This window comes from Mus pahari, chromosome 7 (assembly GCF_900095145.1).
Source record: "Mus pahari chromosome 7, PAHARI_EIJ_v1.1, whole genome shotgun sequence".
Taxonomy (NCBI): Eukaryota; Metazoa; Chordata; class Mammalia; order Rodentia; family Muridae; genus Mus; species Mus pahari.
In genome coordinates, this window is record NC_034596.1 from 31,708,600 (window position 1) to 31,725,959 (window position 17,360).

The following is a 17,360-nucleotide window of genomic DNA, read 5'->3' on the forward strand; positions in this document are numbered from 1 at the left end:
GAGGAGGAGGAAGAAGAGGAGGAGGAGAGAGAAAAGAGGAGGGGGAGGAGAAGGGGAGGAGGGGGAGGAGGAGGAGAGAAAGGAACAGAGAGACAGAGAGATGGATTTAAGGAAATATATGGTGGTCTGACTACTTAGCAAGTGATTATAGCCTACTCAAGCATTACAACCAAAAGAATCTACAGTAACCGAGGAAAACTATTTTCTTCTACTCGACAATTTTTCTATTCTGAGTTGGATATAGTACTCACCCTAGTGATCCTTGCCCAAGGGGTACAAAGGCAGGAAGATTTCGAGTTCAAGGCCAAATTAGGCTACGTAGGGAGCCACCATCCCGAGCAAGACAAATTTTTGGATTCTGGACTCACTACTGCTCCAATTAGGTCTAAAGCTGGCCTGAGAACACAGCATCTAGCTCGTCCCTGTCCCTAGCTCTTCTCTTTACTTACAGACAGAAGCAGTAGCAGTAACGGTCAGGCCTTTACCAAGCACTTACTCCGTGCTGAGCATTTTGCTGCCCCATTTAGCTCTGTCATCACCAGGAGGGACTTTTGGTTGTGTTCTCCTCATCTCATACTGGAGGAAGAGAGACCGGGAGCACTGAAGAAATGTGTGCGAGATCAGGAAAAGTAGCAGAACCAGACTCCACCCTCCATCCTGGCCCGAGCGTGTTCCCCTGTGTACTGGCTGAGGCTGGCTTTCAGACTCCCAGCAGCACCACAGCTGGCCTGTGGTGTCAGAAGGTCGTTTCTGTCCCTCCGCAAATGTGGGGAAGTTGCAGGTGCTGTACTTATCTTCGGCACTTTTCTAGGCTATGAGGCTAACCTCCGCCACCTGCTGGTGTGGGTATGTGAGAGGGGATGGGAAAATGGGTCCTCAAGGATGTGTGTAAGGTTAGCTGCAGCATTGGAATTAGACCTTTAGACATCAGAAGGGAGCATGTAGAAAAGATGACACGCGCCCTGTGTGTTCGTTCTTTCATCCTTTCTGCCTTCAGGGTCTTGCTGACCTGCAACAAATAAGCATGCCCAGGAGACCCACAAACAATAGATAATTCCATATCCAATGAGATACCCTTTTATATGTCCCTGTGAGGTTAATGGAACTGCAGCAAACAAGCTTACAGCAATCATAGAGTGGTAGAATCTTTGGGACCTTAGCGAAATCCAGTCCACCTTTAACTAAAGATAAACTTCTGAGTCTTGGGAGGTGGACCAATCAGTAGAGTGCTCGCTGTGCAAGAATCTAGACCTGCATTCGATCCCCAGAACCCATGTCCAAGAGCATGGCACAGTGAAATTCACTTGTGTTCCCTGTACTGGAGAGGTGGAGACAGGTTCATCCTGAGCTTACTCTTAAGCAGGTCTGGCTAATTAGTGAACTCCAGGCTAGTGAGAGACCCTCTGTCAAAAAAAAAAAAAAAAAAAGCGGGGAGGTATCTAAGGTTGCCCTCTGACCTCCACACACACATATACACATGTGTAAGCACACATGTTCTAGCACACACAAAAGAAAATCAGTTAACCCTCTACTCATAATTCCATAGGGGTCTATTTCTTGAAGCTGGAAGCTTCTGGGTTTGATGCGTTTGTGTTTGTGTGTGTTTTATTTAACACCAACTGTGTGCCAAGTGTTGTCACAGAGGTAGAGAAGGGCCTGGACTTGTTGAGTTTATGATCTGGTATGCTGCAGAGCATGAATATACTCAAAACACAGGAGGAACTGGCATAAGAAGGCCCTTCCCAGCAGAGGACATAGCGAGAGCAAATGCTGGGCTGAGTAACTCGGGGCCACAACAACTGTCATGGGTGCCAGCGTCTAGAGGCTGCTGTTTTTATTTCTGAGTGTGGTTGGAAGACCCTGGAGAGTCTGAGTGAGGCAGAGATGTAAGTGTGATGCATGTTCTTCAGAAGTCATTCTTGCCAAGGTACCATGCATCCTGGGAAACAGGACTAATGTGTGGTTAGTGAGAGGGGGTCCGGATATGTACCTGGACAGGGTTGGGGAGGAAAAGGTGGGTGACTTGGTTTTATTTTTGGAATTTTAGTGATAGGACTTGCTGAAGGATTTGGTTCCCTTGGGCTGGGTTAGTCTGGTTTGGGTGGGATTGATTGGCTTGGGAAAGGCAGGAGCGAATAGTTAGTGTTTGGTTTAAGGGGCATGGCCAGTGATTTGGCAGGATGGAGATGTGGAAGCCAAGGGAAGAGTGGGTTTCATAGACTGTGTCCAAAGACACGAAGGTGGGTAACAGAAGAGAGAAGAAGGAGCTAGGCCAGCCAGCTGAAGTTGTAATAATCCCTTTATTTGTTCTGTCATGTTTATCCCCAAGTGCAGGGGACTTTATGTTTACATCAGCCAGAGACCTCTTTTTAGATTGGAGCACCCTAAGTACTTGATCTGTGTTTGTGCTGAGCCACCCAGTCAAGCTATCATCTGGCACCTCTGTCTCCTGCCTCCTCTGCAGTAGAGTCCCTGTGCTGGACAGGGAGTTGCGGAGGGCTGGTCCAGTGCCTTAACATCTGTGAGTCTCAGCATGGAGCACATTTGTTGACTTTTGGAAGATGCTCAAAGATGTTTGTGATAAACAGGTAGATAGATGGAAGGAAGTTAAATTAAAGTGCTCGTGGCACCTGCTATGTCACCAGTGTTGGTATGTAGGTCAGCTATTGCAAATCCTTATCTTGTGTAACATGGGTGTACACACATTCACTTGTGTGCATACCCACATATGAGAATAGGAGCTTCCAGGCACCAGGAACTCAGTTGTGCTCACTGTTAGATCCCCTTGAGGCTACAGCGTGACTCACTGGGTAAAAGCACTTGCCTCCAAGCCTCATGACTAAAGTTTAGTTCCAGGAACTCACAGGGTGGAAGGAGAAATACTCCAGAAGTTGTTCTCTGACCTCCAGACATGCTCCGTGGCATGCCTGCGCACACACACCCATACCAAATCAATCAGTCATGTAATTTTTAAAAAAAAAAATCAAGTCCCCCGAGTTAACACAATAAATAATGCTGGATTTAAAAAGTTAGTGCTCAGTAGATTTAGTTTTCAAATGAATCTCGGGGGGGAGAAAAACCAGCTTGCCCATGCAAGCAGGTACAACCAGTTGGTGGAAGATCTGCTACTTGAAAGAGATGCCTCTGATCAGACACAGTTGGAAAGGCGGATGCAGGTCAGGCATCCATTCCCAGCAAGTGGTGGGAGCCACGGCTTTGATCTGTGACCACAGCTGGTTTCTGGAGGGCTCTGTGCTGTAATGTGACCCCTGGCTTCTGACTCATCCCTGGCACATCCGCTGGTTGCTCCCTGGTTGCTCCCTTACACCCCGTTCCTCAGTGCTGAATTAGGGTAACAGTCACTGCTTTATCTAAATCCAAGTAAAAGTTGCCAGCGCTGCTTCAAAAGGTCGTTTTGGAGTTGTCCCCATCCTTAGCAATGAGCACAGCCGCATTTCCCAGTGTCCCTTCCCTGAAAGACCGAGTCAGTAAACAGAGCGCAGGGCTTGTTGGACACATGTCCTTGGGAAGCGGTGCCAGACTTGCCTCCTAGAGTCACAAAGCAGCTGTTAGGCTTTCAAAGTGCCAAGCAAAAGCATGTCCGTCTCACGGTGGAATCAGTCATTCTCACTGAATGCATCTGTACATACGACTCGGCAATAACAACAGCTTTACCAATAATCCATCTTTGTCCTAATAACGTGCTCCCAAATGCAAGTCCTCGTCTTTCTCTGGTAACTGCACAGCAAAGCAAAGACTGTTTACATCCCAGACAGGGCTCTCTCTGTGGGGAGAGCTCTCCATCCTTCCGGCCATGTGCACTGTACTATGAGCAGAAGCATTTATAATAGCAGTCATGGTTGTATAGATTGTCACCTCACACCCTGGTGTCAGAACCTCACTCATGGCTAATCTGCAACACTCTGTTTTCTTCTGGCAAGGTCACTGACTGCTTCCTCCAGAAGCATTCCATACTAGACACCATAGGCAAACTGGCTTCCGGGGTGCCTGTGGCAGACCCTCCCAGGCCTTCTTGTCCGAAATCCAGTTGCCTTTCTTTGCCCCTGGGAAAGGCTAATGGGGCACTTCACAGTGCAGGGCCTCCTAGACTCAAGGGGGCGCCAGAGTTCACGGTTGTGTGGGGACCTTCCTGATGCTCTTTCCCAGGCAGGTATGCGCATCTGGGAAGTGAATGCAAACTGGGGAGTGCTGAATAGGAGACACTTGGGAAATGAATGGGTCCAGGGGGAAATGCAAATGGAGAGAGTGCCTGTGAAAGAGCAAGTCAGCAATTTCACTGATGGATTTCCACTTCCCATGGAATTAATCAGAACTTTGTTCCAGAGAAAGCAGCTGGAGTCTTTGTCCTACAGCTCTGGAACCCCAGATTCTTGTTGAAGACGGGGGTCGGGGGGAGGGGATTGCCTACCCTTGTTATATATTTGTTTATTTTCATTATAGGTACTTAGCTCTCTCCCCGCCCCCGCCCCCGCCCCCCCTGCAGTGTTTCTTCCTGAACTCCCTCCAGGGGTACATTTTTCTAAGACACCCCTGAAGAGGTTTTCTGCTCTTCTCTGTTGAGTGTCAGCCCTGACTTAATTTACAACCTTCTGAAATGAGTCCTTTCTCACAGAAGCTAAGCTTCCTGACCAGAGGGCCCTCTGGAGTACATCCAGTTAGCATGAAGCTTGCCCTGGCTGAGCCCTAACCCACTGACCCACTTAGCTGTCAGTTCTGGTGGTAACTAGTGTCATCCTGGTGGTAGCACTATCTCCAAGTTCATATGATAGAAGCTTGTTGGTGTAAGTGGACTTCAGCCTAGCCCCCGCCATAGTCTTGGAGCCCGTGATGTTCGCCAGGTGGGACTAAAAAGTCTGTTGATAAGGAACTTTCAGTTCTTATGCTCAGTCTTTGTTCTCTGAAGAGGGTGATGGAAAGAGGGGAGTGCAGAGAGTCTTGAAGACCAGTGGGGAGGCCAAGAGTAGATGGGGCTGCTTTCTGAGAGCCACCCTGCCCTGTCCATGTAGTACATGAGGAACAGAAAGACTTTTATTACCCAGTACATATTCTGGAGAGTTTTGGATGGCTCTTGTCTTCTTATCCACTTATCACCCACCCCAACTTGTCCGCAGAACTTGCAGGCCAGTCATTTATATAATTCTATATTCATCCTTTTTGTAAAGTTTGGATTCTATCTATCTATCTATCTATCTATCTATCTATCTATCTATCTATCTACCTATCTATCTTTCTCCCTTCTTCCCTTTGTGTGTGTGTGTGTGTGTGTGTGTGTGTGTGTGTTTCTAGGGATGGAATCCAGGACTTTGTACCTACAGCTGTGTATGTTTTTTTTTTTTTAAAAATATTTGACTAACTATAGCTGGCACTGGAATTGTGTTGGGTGGGCAATATCTTTGTAATAAGAAGCCATTCGTCTGATTTGGGCTGCTTGCAGTAATTTCATGGGCAGGTGCCTTCTTCTCTGAGGCACATGGTGCTGTGTTTTTCCTGTGTGTATCTAGCTGTCTCAGTCACTGTTCTATTGCTGTGAAGAGACACCATGACTGTAGCAGCTCTTATAAAGGAAAACATTTCATTGGGGCTGACTTACAATTTCAGAAGTTTAGTCCGTTATTAGCATGGTAGGACACAGGCCGACATGGTGCTGGAGAAGGAATAGCGAGTTCTACATCCAGATCTTCAGGCAGCACAGCAAATAAAGGGAACACTGGGACTGGCTTGGGCTTTTGAAACCACAGAGCCCACCCATAGTAACAGACGTTCTCCAGCAAGGCCACATCTGTTCCGATAAAGCCACACCGCCTAGTCCCTGTCAAGTAGTACCACTCTCTGGTGACATAGCATTCAAATATATGAGCCTATAGGGGCCATTCCTAGTGAAAGCACAACAGTCTTCCTCACTTGTTTTTCAGAAGTTCTTAGCTCTGCGAAAGAACAAACCATACAAATTGTTAACTCTAGTAATTTCTTGATTCCAGGATGGCATTAATTATAAGATACCCAATTAGTTGAACAACTCCTTTCTACAACCAGACTTAGTGAGGCATATTGAGTATAATATGTCTAAATAGGACACAGTCTGGAGAATGTACCAAACATAGCTTCTTGTGCTGTAGCTATGGACAAGGTTGTGATTTTTCTTTCCTTTTTAGGAGTCAGGTACTTCGTCCTCCTCTTGGGCTAGAATTTAGTTCAATCTCAAAATAGTGAAGCTATAAAGATCTGAGTTTCCTGATTCTTGTGATACAACTGATAAATACCTTGTAAATTAACCGAGCCCCATAGCAACTAGACCACACAGAACAAAATCACTCTGCTGCCAACTGGTAATTTAGGTGTGTGGTTTTCGTTTTCAATCATAAAAGGAACAAGGGGGAGGATCTTGGTATTGTTTAATTCTTGATGTCTAGTTTAATTTGTGATGGTCCAAGAGTATTAACTCTGCTGTTCTGTTTATAGTGTACTGTATACTTTTGTAGAGATTTGCAAGGCTAGGGGCAGTTTCTATAAATGTCTCCTTTGTGACTGGAAAATTTACACAGCTCTCATTTGAGTGTAGGGCTAAGTATATTTGTTATTTCATTCCCATCTTACGTGTCCTCCCCATACTTCTGCCTACTCACACAACAGTTTCTGGGAAGGAAGCTGTTATCAGTCCCCTGTAGTGGGTGGTAAAATGCTCCTCTTTCCTGTAACTCGGATGGCTTTGCTTTAGAGTTTTGAGGTTGTTCAGTAAAGTGCATATAACCTTAATTCAAATCTCTCTAGTGGTTGGTATCTTAGCACCCATTAATTTGCCTTTGGTTCTGTTTTATCTGAACAACACTGCCTATCCAATCATCTTTTGGTTAATATGTAATTGCCTCATTCATCTCTACCCAGTCTTTAATTTTCAGTTTTTTTTTTTTAATGTTATTTTGTTTTAGTTGTTCCTCCTATGGACAATACATATTTAGCTTTTAAAAGAGGCCCATCTAAGAATGTCTTTTAATAGGTGAGTTTTAGCCATTTACATTTATTGTGATTGTTTAATATACGTGTACTTATTTTTTTTCTTTTAATTTGTATTCATTTATCTTGCCTTTCATCTGCCCCTGTGTTTTATTTCAAAATTTGTATTTATTTAGTGGTTATTGCATTTTATCATGCATAGTGAACTATAGCTTTATTTCTAATAAAAATTAAACTTAAATAGAACCTGTGTCTTCTCAAACAACACAAAGGTGTTTTTATACTTCACCACTTAGAATGAACTGCTAATTACAACCTAAAACATTGGCAGTGCAATGTCAAACTACTTACTCATGGAGGGATTGGAGACACATTGATTAATGTGGAAGGCCAGAACTTTGCTAATTCACTGTGTTTTGTAAATGTAACTTTTACTTTCCTGTTGTAATTGTCTCCTTGGAGGCTAACTGCCTCCATCTTTAATGTAGGCTTAGTCCTGGAAGCTTCCAGCTTCCATACAATCTAATTTAGGCCTAGAATGTTTTAGCCTCTGAGACTTACTTCTGAATAAGCTCACCCTTTCTTGTTTCTTCTGAATTCTTGTTGGCTTAGTTTAGCTCAGCTGTTCTGACTCAAACTCCTCTTCAAGCTGACTGATCAATCTAGCTTCTTTCAGTTTCTAACCAAATTGCTCTGCTTGACCTCATACTAACGTTGGCACTATGTTCTAATCTTTTGGCTCTTTCTCATTCTCTGGCTTGCTCTGTCTTCACCTGTGTCTAGCTTATTCTCTCTCTGCAACTTGTCTCTGTAATATTGTCCCAGTAAAACTTCCTCCTTTCCTTTTCTCTCTCTGTATTGCATTCTCTTAAGTAGCTTCTATTTCCTGTCTGTTCTCATGATAGTTGAGCATGTCCTATTCTGTCAAATCTTTCTCTGATTCATCACTTTGTCTGCCATTCAATTAAACATAATTTTCAATCATGGATGCTTCCTTCTACAAACTAACTTTACCTTCATTGTTTATGATTAAAGGTATGTATTAAGAGCATGTCTGTAAAGCCGCCTTTAATCCCAGCACTTGGGAGGCAGAGGCAGGTAGATTTCTGAGTTCGAGGCCAACCTGGTCTACAAAGTGAGTTCCAGGACAGCCAGAGCTATACAGAGAAACCCTGTCTCGAAAAACCAAAACAAAAAACAACAACAACAAAAAAAACCATGTCTGTATTCCAGAGGGGTTAAAGGTATGTGCTAAGGGCTAAGCCACACCACAACTAGAAACGGATTTTTTTTTTTTTCAATAAATAACACAATCTCCGGGCTCAAATATCTTACAAAAGTGCTTTATACCTTGAATTTTATGAGACATCTCTCAAATTTAGAGAGATACACTCATTCATTCATGTCCTGTTAAAAAAACTTATCTCTCAAGTTCCTTTTAAAATGTATCCTTAAAGTGGAACTCAGAATTCTAAGGTGCCATGATTTCCAGTGGGAATGTCAGAAAGGCTCTCCCATCCTAGCACCTGTTTGCCTTCACTCGGATCTCTGTCCTGAATGCACATACAGACCCATGCAGAATCATGTTAGGACATAGATTCTGACTCAGCATTGCCTCTTGTTGGGTAATATGGTGCTTTTGTTCCACGACTTCAATTAAGGAGTAAGGACTGGGACAGAGCTAAGTACAGTTAGGAAAACTTGCAGGTTTTAGCTCTCGGTCAGAGTTCCCTGATGCCGCCCAGATCCTTGGTCACCAGATGAAACTTTGTGCAGTGGTTTGGGATTTGGCATAATTTTATTTCTGAAGGTCACTCTTTATGTTTGGCAGAATCCCCAAGCCAAAAAAGGTCCCCCTTCCAGCCCAGGTCCCATTGACAGAAAGCGAGTGATCATCCATAATTCTGCATGATCCTCTGAGTCCATTCCTGCCTCTGCTGAGGTCAAGGTTCTGTCTTTTGATGGGACTCTACCATTCAGTGCCCCGAGGAAGTGCTTGCTCAAGGCCAGGGCAGGCTGTCTGGTAAATGTATGTTTAAGACAAGCTTTTAATAGAGACACACTTTTAAATAGTAACCAGGAACAAGACTCTCTTCTCTTAACAGGAATCCATTTATAGGACTCAGCTGTTGAGGCTCAAGGGTAGCATTAGGCTTAAGTTTAATCTTCTGTATACTGTAATTTACAGCAGCGAGGAAAGCACTGTATGTACAACTGTTTCAGTCATTTGCCGTGATAAATAACTATCGCTCCTGGCGAAACAGAAAATGTGATCTCCACTTCCCACTCATGAATATTGAATTGGGCCAGGCAGGCGTATGCTGCACAAGTTTAACGGGGGGGGGGGGGGGGACATTCCCTGATCGGTGAGAGGGCCTCCTGGCCCCAGCTGTCACTTGGCTGCCGCGAACACCAAGTTGGCTCTTGATCCGGGTGGTAGTGGTGTGGTCCATGTATGTTCCTGGTGAACCTTACAAAGTACCCCTGTTGATCCTAAGTGGAAAGCCGGTTAAAGGTGGCAGCTTTAAGAGGGGTGCTGTTAGAGATGTTGTCACTGAGGTAGGGAGCCACCCATAGGGATCAGGGATTATTTTGGGTGATAATCTGATGCAGGAAAAAGAAAAGAAGTGTGATTCTGTTGAATTCCTGAAGGATATCAATTAGGGAAAGGGAAATGAATGGGGACAAAAGAGAGGTAAGATAAAGGGGAGCCACTCTTAGGAACCCAGAGCCTAATGTAACCTCCTCCTCTGCCAAATTCTCCTCAGTTCAGATATTTCATTGTCTGCTGATGGGCTGACATATAATAAGTATTTAGGTACGATACCCAGGTGGAATGACCTTCTTTACCCAGCCATTCACTCTTTCTTTTTTTTCCCCCCCAAAGAAAGCAGTCTTTCTTTACCCCCAAAAAACGGAAAGAAGTCCCTAGGCTGCTGCCTTTTATTGTCTCTCATTTCTGAGCACCCATGATGGGCTAGGCACCATGCCGGATGGCAGGATGCTGGATGGCGGGATGAAGAGTGCAGAGCACATATGAGCTATGTTGCTGTCTGCGTCTGACATTGTGACATAGATGCTGTCTCCCATGGTCACACTCCCTGGTGCCACCTCTCAGCAGTGTCTCCCTGCAGATAGCTTCCCTGAAAACAGCCAGGAGCCTCTTGTGTGCTCACTTGCTGCTGCCTTTGGTAGTTGAGTGTCTGTCAGCCTTTAGGGGGCCTTAACATTGCCACAGCATCTCACTGTGAGTGCACAAGCACTCTCCCACAGTCTGTGCATTTGGGCTTACAGAGGAACGCAGGGAATACCCCCTGGGAGGGGTAGCTTTGCAGATTTCGAAGCTCCAAGAGAAAACAACAACAACAACAAAAACAACGAAAAACAGAGACTAAGGTCACACTTTAGAACCAAGGCTAGCACCCTACTCTGTATTTGTAGCAGAGGACAGCCTTACCAGGCATCAATGGGAGGAGAGGTCCTTGGTCCTATGAAGGCTCCATAGATGCCCCAGTGTAGGGGAATCGAGGCCAGGGAGAGGAGAGTGGGTGGGTGGGTGGAAGAACACCCTCATAGAGGCTGGAGGGGGGGTAGGATAGGAGGTTTCTAGGAGGTGGGGGTAAACCCGGTAAGGGAATAACACTTGAAATGTAAATAAATTGAAAAATAAAAAAAAAAGAAAAAAGAACTGAAGCTAGAACTCCCATCACACTGTCTCCGTGAACAAAATGCACAGCAATTGCAAAAGCAATGTGCTCACTCCAGGAAGCAGCCGGTTTAGGAAAGTTTTCAAATTCAGTTTCTGATGCAGGACTTTCTAATGCAACAAAGTAACCCATTCTCCCGCTTATGCATCAGTCCTTCCCAGGAAATCTGAGCTCTCCTTAGTAGCTATTAGAAAAACACTCCATGTGAGTGAGACTGAAAGAGGCTCTTGGCCTGCTTAGGGGTTGTGATCTATCCCTTCATTTCCTAGCCTGAAGATTCCATCAGAACCAAAGTTACGGTCATTTTAGCAGGCACTCCAGGCCGTTGGTTATGTTCTGCGTGCGAGTAAATTCTTTTACCACGCTGATTAGCAAGGAAGGCCGGGAGATGAGAGAAAGATGCAAACTTGAAATGCCAAATGAGTGCTTTGTGCATGGGAACCTACTGAGGAGAAGGGGTTTGGAGAAAGTGAGGCATCAGCAGCTCTGCCAGCAGAGAAAGCTGCTAGTTAGTATTCGGAAGCCCCAGCACAAACACAGATACAACTCCATCTCCACAACATTCTCATTCCCAGGCCTCGGATGAGTTTGTTAAGCAGGAAGTTAGGAGGAAGTAGTCCAGGGAGAGAATTGGGTATGACAGAGGGACTCGGCCATTTCAGCCTCCGTGACCTTGCTGGAGCCTCCCGCCTCTGTTTGCCCATTTGTGGAATGGGCGCTGTGATTCTGCTCCACGGTTATTATTAGAAATGATAAATTTGAAGTTGCCTTGGCATGTAGCTTGTGCTAAAAATATGCCTTGCTGCCGCGCGCGGAGGCATCTTTAGATGAAATATATAATGAGGTTAGACGGGAAACATCGGTTGCTGGCTGCAGGAGCATGGGCAGAGACTGGCAGTGGGGAAGGGAGGGTCCAGATGCTGGGCTAGGGAGAGCAAACAGAGCCCATCTATGGGGCTGTCTCTGGCTGCATGGCGGAGTGCTCAAACAAACACAAAATGACATTCTGCAGTCTGGCCTGAATGTAGGAATAGGAGCCTGGGGGTGAGTGCCTTTCTCACACTGAAGGCTCTGTATTGAAGCCCAGCACCCCAGGCTTCTAGAGGGTTGGGAGAAGTATCAGGGGAGATGCAAGTCAGCCAGTGTTCTTCAGGGCACCAGCTGCAGTGTATGAAGGGCATTAGGTTACAGAGACAGACACAGGATTGGGAAAGAGCTTGACTCTCCAGCTACAATGCCTGGGCTTGATTTGTCCTCTGATTGTTCCTAAGTGAGTTCTGCCAGTCCTTCAGCCTTTCTGTGCCTCAATTTTCTCATCTATAATATGGGACTAATATAGAACCTGACCCATAGAGGTGTTCTGAAAGACAGGATAAGCAGTTAGGATAGAAGAAGGGCCGGTTTGGGGACACATGAGCACGGTGAGGCCTTTGTATGGCCTGGTGGGTTCCCACTCATGGTAGAGGTTGACACACAAGTAATATGATTAATTGAAACATCTCTCTAGAGGCTTAAGATATGTAAGGTATTCTAGCCAGCCCCTACCGACTTTAGATTTCTTTTGACTGTATATAAGTACAAGCATCATGTTATTTCCAGAGGTGGGAAGGACAGGGCTGCATCTGGAATGATAAGCGGCCTCCCATGACCCACTGGTTGCCTAGAGATGAGCGCTGTGAGAGCTGTTTGACTCAGATGGACCATACTGAAACTGCAATGAATTTTCTTCTTGTTTCAAGGATGTTAGAAGATTAGGGGTACCTGTGTGCTCCAAAGCAGATTCCAGAGGCCAGCATCCTGGAGATTTATTTACTGCTTATCTCTTGCAAGTCTGTTTTTCTCTGAGTCGTTGACTGATACTGTATCTCTCTTAGCCCTGGAATCCTGCAAACTAGTCCCCTTTTATCTGTCTTTCTCCAGCGAGAAAACTATCATATGGAACTCTTGCTTTATTCCCTGGTCTTCACCCTGGAGAGTAGAGGGTGGGCCCGCCCTCTGCTGCACACATTGTTAGGAAGTTGGCATGTCAGGCTCACAGAGCAAGAATCTTGCCATCCATTGGTGAAAGGAGATACCAGTCATTTGCTGGAGGGTGTTTGCCAAAATGTGGTCATACAATGGGAGGAAGTGTTGGCTCTTGGCACAAGATTTAGTCCCCCTGGGCATGCACCCAGCCTGAACAGCTCCTTTAAAACCAGAAGCAATTTGTCATCTTTTGATTCTCTTCCAGCACTGTCCCTGTCACAGGTAGATAAATGAGGTAGCATATGGGTGTCTAAATGCAGAAGCAGCTACTCCCAGCAGGATCCAGGGTAGAGAGTACCCGTGGGGTGGTCCTGGTTTCATGACTGTAGCCATAAGCAAATCTCTTCATTGCCTGTCCCATTTACACAGGCAGAGATGCTTTCTCGGAATCTCCCAGCCTCCAGTGCACCTTCGGTAGGTTCTTCTCGTCCCAGAACCCTCAAGTGAATCATTAGTTCGTGAGCTCAATGTCTCGTGTCTGTAGTTCCACAGAATGCTACGAATCAAATCAATGTCTCAGCAAAAGCCAACAAGCATTCCCGAGTTAAAAACAGAGAGGGGCTGGACTTTCTGTTTTAAAAAAGCCTCAATTAAGGGAAGCTGGTGGGTTAGGCCGATGTGCTTCATTCAGTTCCCTCCGGTTGCAACCTCTAAAGTGGCTCGAAAGACACCCAAAGGTTTTCTACACAGACCCGGCAGACTTTAGATCTCATGGCTATGTAAACCCCCCCCCCCCCCCCCGGTTATTCTCAGGGAGATGGGAAGGCCTTTGAGCTAATTACTAATCTCTGCTGACCAGTGCGTGACATCCCTGTGTGTGAGAGAGGGGGGAGTGGGACCGGAGTTTAGTTAAGCAGACCTATCAAAGGGCTGGGTGTTGCGGGGCCGTTTGCACACATGAGATCTCTCTGAGTCTGAATTTGCCGGTCCGTCCTGCCTCTTGAGACTCTCTTTTTCATCTACTGATTCTGTATCTACTTGTAGAGTCGGGAGAGTGGAGAGTGGAGGTAGCAAATTCGAGCCTCGGCATAGGGAGCGCACCAGACATCTTGGCTATCAGATTTATTTAGATTTGTAGAAAAAAAAGAGGGGCAAACTGCTACTTTCTGGAAGGTAGGGGAGCAGCAAGCCGGTTTATTAAAAGATGAACATGAACATGTGTCACAGTGGGTCCTTAAAAAGGTCGTGGATTTCATGTGTGCTAGAATCACCATGCATGACAGCTGTACCAGGCCCACTTACTGACTCTAGAAAGGCCTGCTTGTATTGACAGGATGATCACAGGGGACATATTTGGTGGGCCTCCCGCCCATTGAAAGACTTACCCATGACTCCCAGCCATTGCATTTGCGTCCTTGGATTTCCCCAATCTTGGCAGGCTTTGTCATAAAGTGAGAGACGGAAGACAGTGCAGGCTTGAGGAAGGCATTCCTTCCTGTCTCGTCGCTGCCCTGGAGCCCAGTGTCGGGCATAGTAGGCAGTCCATCACTGTCTGCTGAAGGAATGAATGGCGGAGTGAATAATTTAGTGTCTGGTCCTTTCAGTTAGGCTGCTAACCCCAGAGATGGGCAGTAGGATACACAGTCAAGCTAGTGAAAGCGAACCCCTGAGCCCCACCTTGAGTTCACCTTTCCGCCAGTGTGGGCTGTGAATGTGTATGTGTGCCTAGCAAGGTCCTGCTGATGTCAGGGGGACCTCTGGCCTGACGACTGTGCTTTGAGAGGACTTCTCTACGCAGGTGCCTTCTTTCCTTTCCAGTTTCTCTAAGTAAATGCCTCTCAGATCAGAGGTAGATTTTGATTGTTGTTGTTATTTTATTTTTGTTTTTAAATCCCTATTTTTAAACCAGAAAATACACCTGGTGGGTTGGGGATGTCCCTCCGGTGATAGAGAACTTGCCTAGCCAGGCTCTGGGTTAGGAAGTGGAGGCAGAAAGATCAGAAGTTCAATTTCAGCTATATTTTGTGTTTGAGATTGGCCTGGGATACAGGAAACACACACACACACACACACACACGCTCACGGAGTGGGGGAACGATAAGCACAAACTACATTGTTTTGCCCCTCGTATACTATAGGAACTGGAGAGCCAGACGCCACCTCCCTCATGGCAGTCTGTGCTGGCAGAACGCAGCTAGGTCCTCTGGAGTAGAGTGGTACACCTTGCAGCCTGTAAGCCAATTATGTCTCAATCCCTTTGGAACCTCTACCCAGTGTCAGATGCACTTAACTGCAAAGTCAAAAGAAGACATGACCTTTCTCGGACATGGCACGTGATGAGAAAGGATATACAGGAGATGAGCCTGCCGTGGCTAAAGGGAACATATTGTTTGTAAATCTTTTCATTTGGCCGTGGGCCGGACTGATGTCATTTGGCCCCAGGATTCAGAAATGAGAGGGAGTTTCGTGGCCCAAAGAAGGCTGCCCTCTATAGAAAGTCATTCTCCTAATGCCAGGTGTCACTCAGGACAGCCAGCAAGGAGGTGGGGTGCCAAGCCCAGGCCTCAGGGAGCTCCTCCCTCCATCCTCTTTTCTTGGGAGACTGTGGGGATGTGTGGATACACTGCAGAGGCCAGGGACGGGTCGGAAGTACTGCAAAGATCAGGCTTCCTGAACATCAAGGAGATGATGTGGAACTTAAGGGCATCATTGAGGACCTTCCTCTGAAGTAGACAGTGTGTATGAGTCACCTACAGCTGTATAACAAGTGTTCCCAACATCTAACAGTGAGGAGGGTTGAAGATGTATGAGCTCAAACACATCTATGGGTCAGAGGCTCCAGGTCTCTCACGAGGTCGCTGTCAACCTGTCTGCCGAAGATGTGACCACATTTGGAGACCTGCTCCTTTGGTGGCTCACTTCCCCAGCTGTTGGCTGGAGGCCTCCCTTGCTTGCTATCATACCTCAGGCCTCCCAGTGCCTCAGGGCTGCTCACAACTCAGTGGTTGACCCCTCCCTAGAGTGGAGAGAGAGAGAGAGACTCAGGATTGACAGACACACAGCCACTCTGCCTTTGTGTGCTTGTTAGAGATGATTCTGTAAGTCTGGCACGCACGCACATGTGGCGGGGGGGGGGGTGGTGGGAAGCGGGTGGTGGGGGTTAGGGGATGAAGGTCTGTGTCACAGGGAAAGGGCATCTCCCCAAGAATCAGCCTCTTGAATCCCATATCTTGCCAGACTCAGAATCTCAAAGAACAGTAGGTAGGGCTCTGGGCACCAAGGGAAGGGGACTGCGATCCTTGGGACCAAGTGGCTTCAACCTGACTGAGGAGAAGAAGGGAGCTAGACACTCTGGGATCCCGGCAGTCCCCTCTTCTCCTTCTGTCCAGGTCTGACTGGTGATTTGTTCGGAAGGAACCGTAGCCGCTTGTGAGGGTCGCGGCTGCGATTTATTCCTGGGAAGGGGAAGAAGATGGCCGCTGAGAGAGCCAGCTCTTCAGGGAAGGAGCGGCAGCCCGCATCAAGCCTGCTCTGCCAGTGCTTAGTAGAGCAGGAACTCTTACCCAAGAGGTGTCCTGGAATAAGAGGGCCTTCTGGCTGGTGGAGGAGGATATCAGGAAGACACCAAAACGACTCCATTTAGGAGGTTGACTCTGATCCGGGGGGGAACCCGCAGTCAGCCCTTTGCAACCTGAGTCCTACTGAGAGCTCCTTCTATGGGTGGAGGAGGTTCACTGTGTCCACCCGGTTCTCTTCCAAGGGTGCTGGGTAGCGGTGCTCTGAGGACACAGAGCCGTCGTCGGCGATACTTCTCTGTGTCTCTCTTATCTCCCCCATCATCCCTAGGGAATAAGCTAATCAAACTTGCTGATGGTTTTACACTGAGTAGGAGATAGCTAATAACTTGGGTGACAAGTATTAGAATACAATGTGATGTGGATAAATTGGGTCCATGTATTAAGAGCTATAAAATGAGATTTCATCACAGCATGAATAATGGGGCCTGTAGAAAGGATTAATCAAATACCCCATTAAAAGGTATAGGAATTCCAGTCAGACCACCCCTGTTTAATTACACTCCTGCCCTCTCCCCACTCACTCCTTTCCCCTCTGAAATGGCTTTCTGCTAGGAAAAAAAAAATTTATATGGAAACGAGCTTAGAGGAAATAATGGGGAAGCTAGGACATACGTTTTACTAGAACCTGATCATGAAGACAGATGTAAGCGGCCAGTTTTTAATGTGGTGGGGGAAGGCAAACGGCATGAGCAATCATTGACAAATGTAATTTCCAGAGGCGCCCTGTTGATACCATTCAGCAAATGCCAACAAAGCATTTACTTTCCAAAGGGAGAAAGCAAGACAGCAAGAGAAATGCGAGCATCTCCTGGAGCGGAGCAGAGAGCCGCCAAGCCCTAGAACAGCGTCAGGTGTGAGCATGCGCAGTGCGGAAGACACCCAGCGCTTCCGAAAGATCGCGCGGGACTGGCTTTGTCTGCGGAAGGCTTCCTGGAAGACGAGACCCCAGCAGAGAGCCCCGAATTGTGGACAAGCTTCCATGTACTGCGAATTCGTGAGCACACTCTGGTGACAGGGTCTAGACAGGAAGTGGGCTTGAACAGAGCAGGGGGCACCTGTGGGGCTCTTCTCTCCATTTACACCACCACCACCACCACCACCACCACCACCACCACCACCACTACCACCACCACCACCA

General features: G+C 46.7%; 1 protein-coding gene across 5 annotated transcripts in view; it reads left to right on the forward strand.

Moving 5' to 3' along the window:
• The window catches only part of Atxn7l1 (ataxin 7 like 1), a 221,338-nt gene that overhangs the window by 83,059 nt on the left and 120,919 nt on the right, over positions 1 to 17,360 (forward strand). The window contains exon 4 of one of the 5 annotated variants that reach the window (XM_021201792.2): positions 16,994 to 17,327. The exons of the other annotated variants lie outside the window; for them this stretch is intronic. Within the exon in view, the coding sequence (XP_021057451.1) occupies positions 16,994 to 17,079 (86 nt within the window). The 3' untranslated portion in view covers positions 17,080 to 17,327. Of the gene's footprint in view, positions 1 to 16,993; positions 17,328 to 17,360 lie in introns of those variants that run through there. 5 annotated transcript variants of the gene reach the window in all.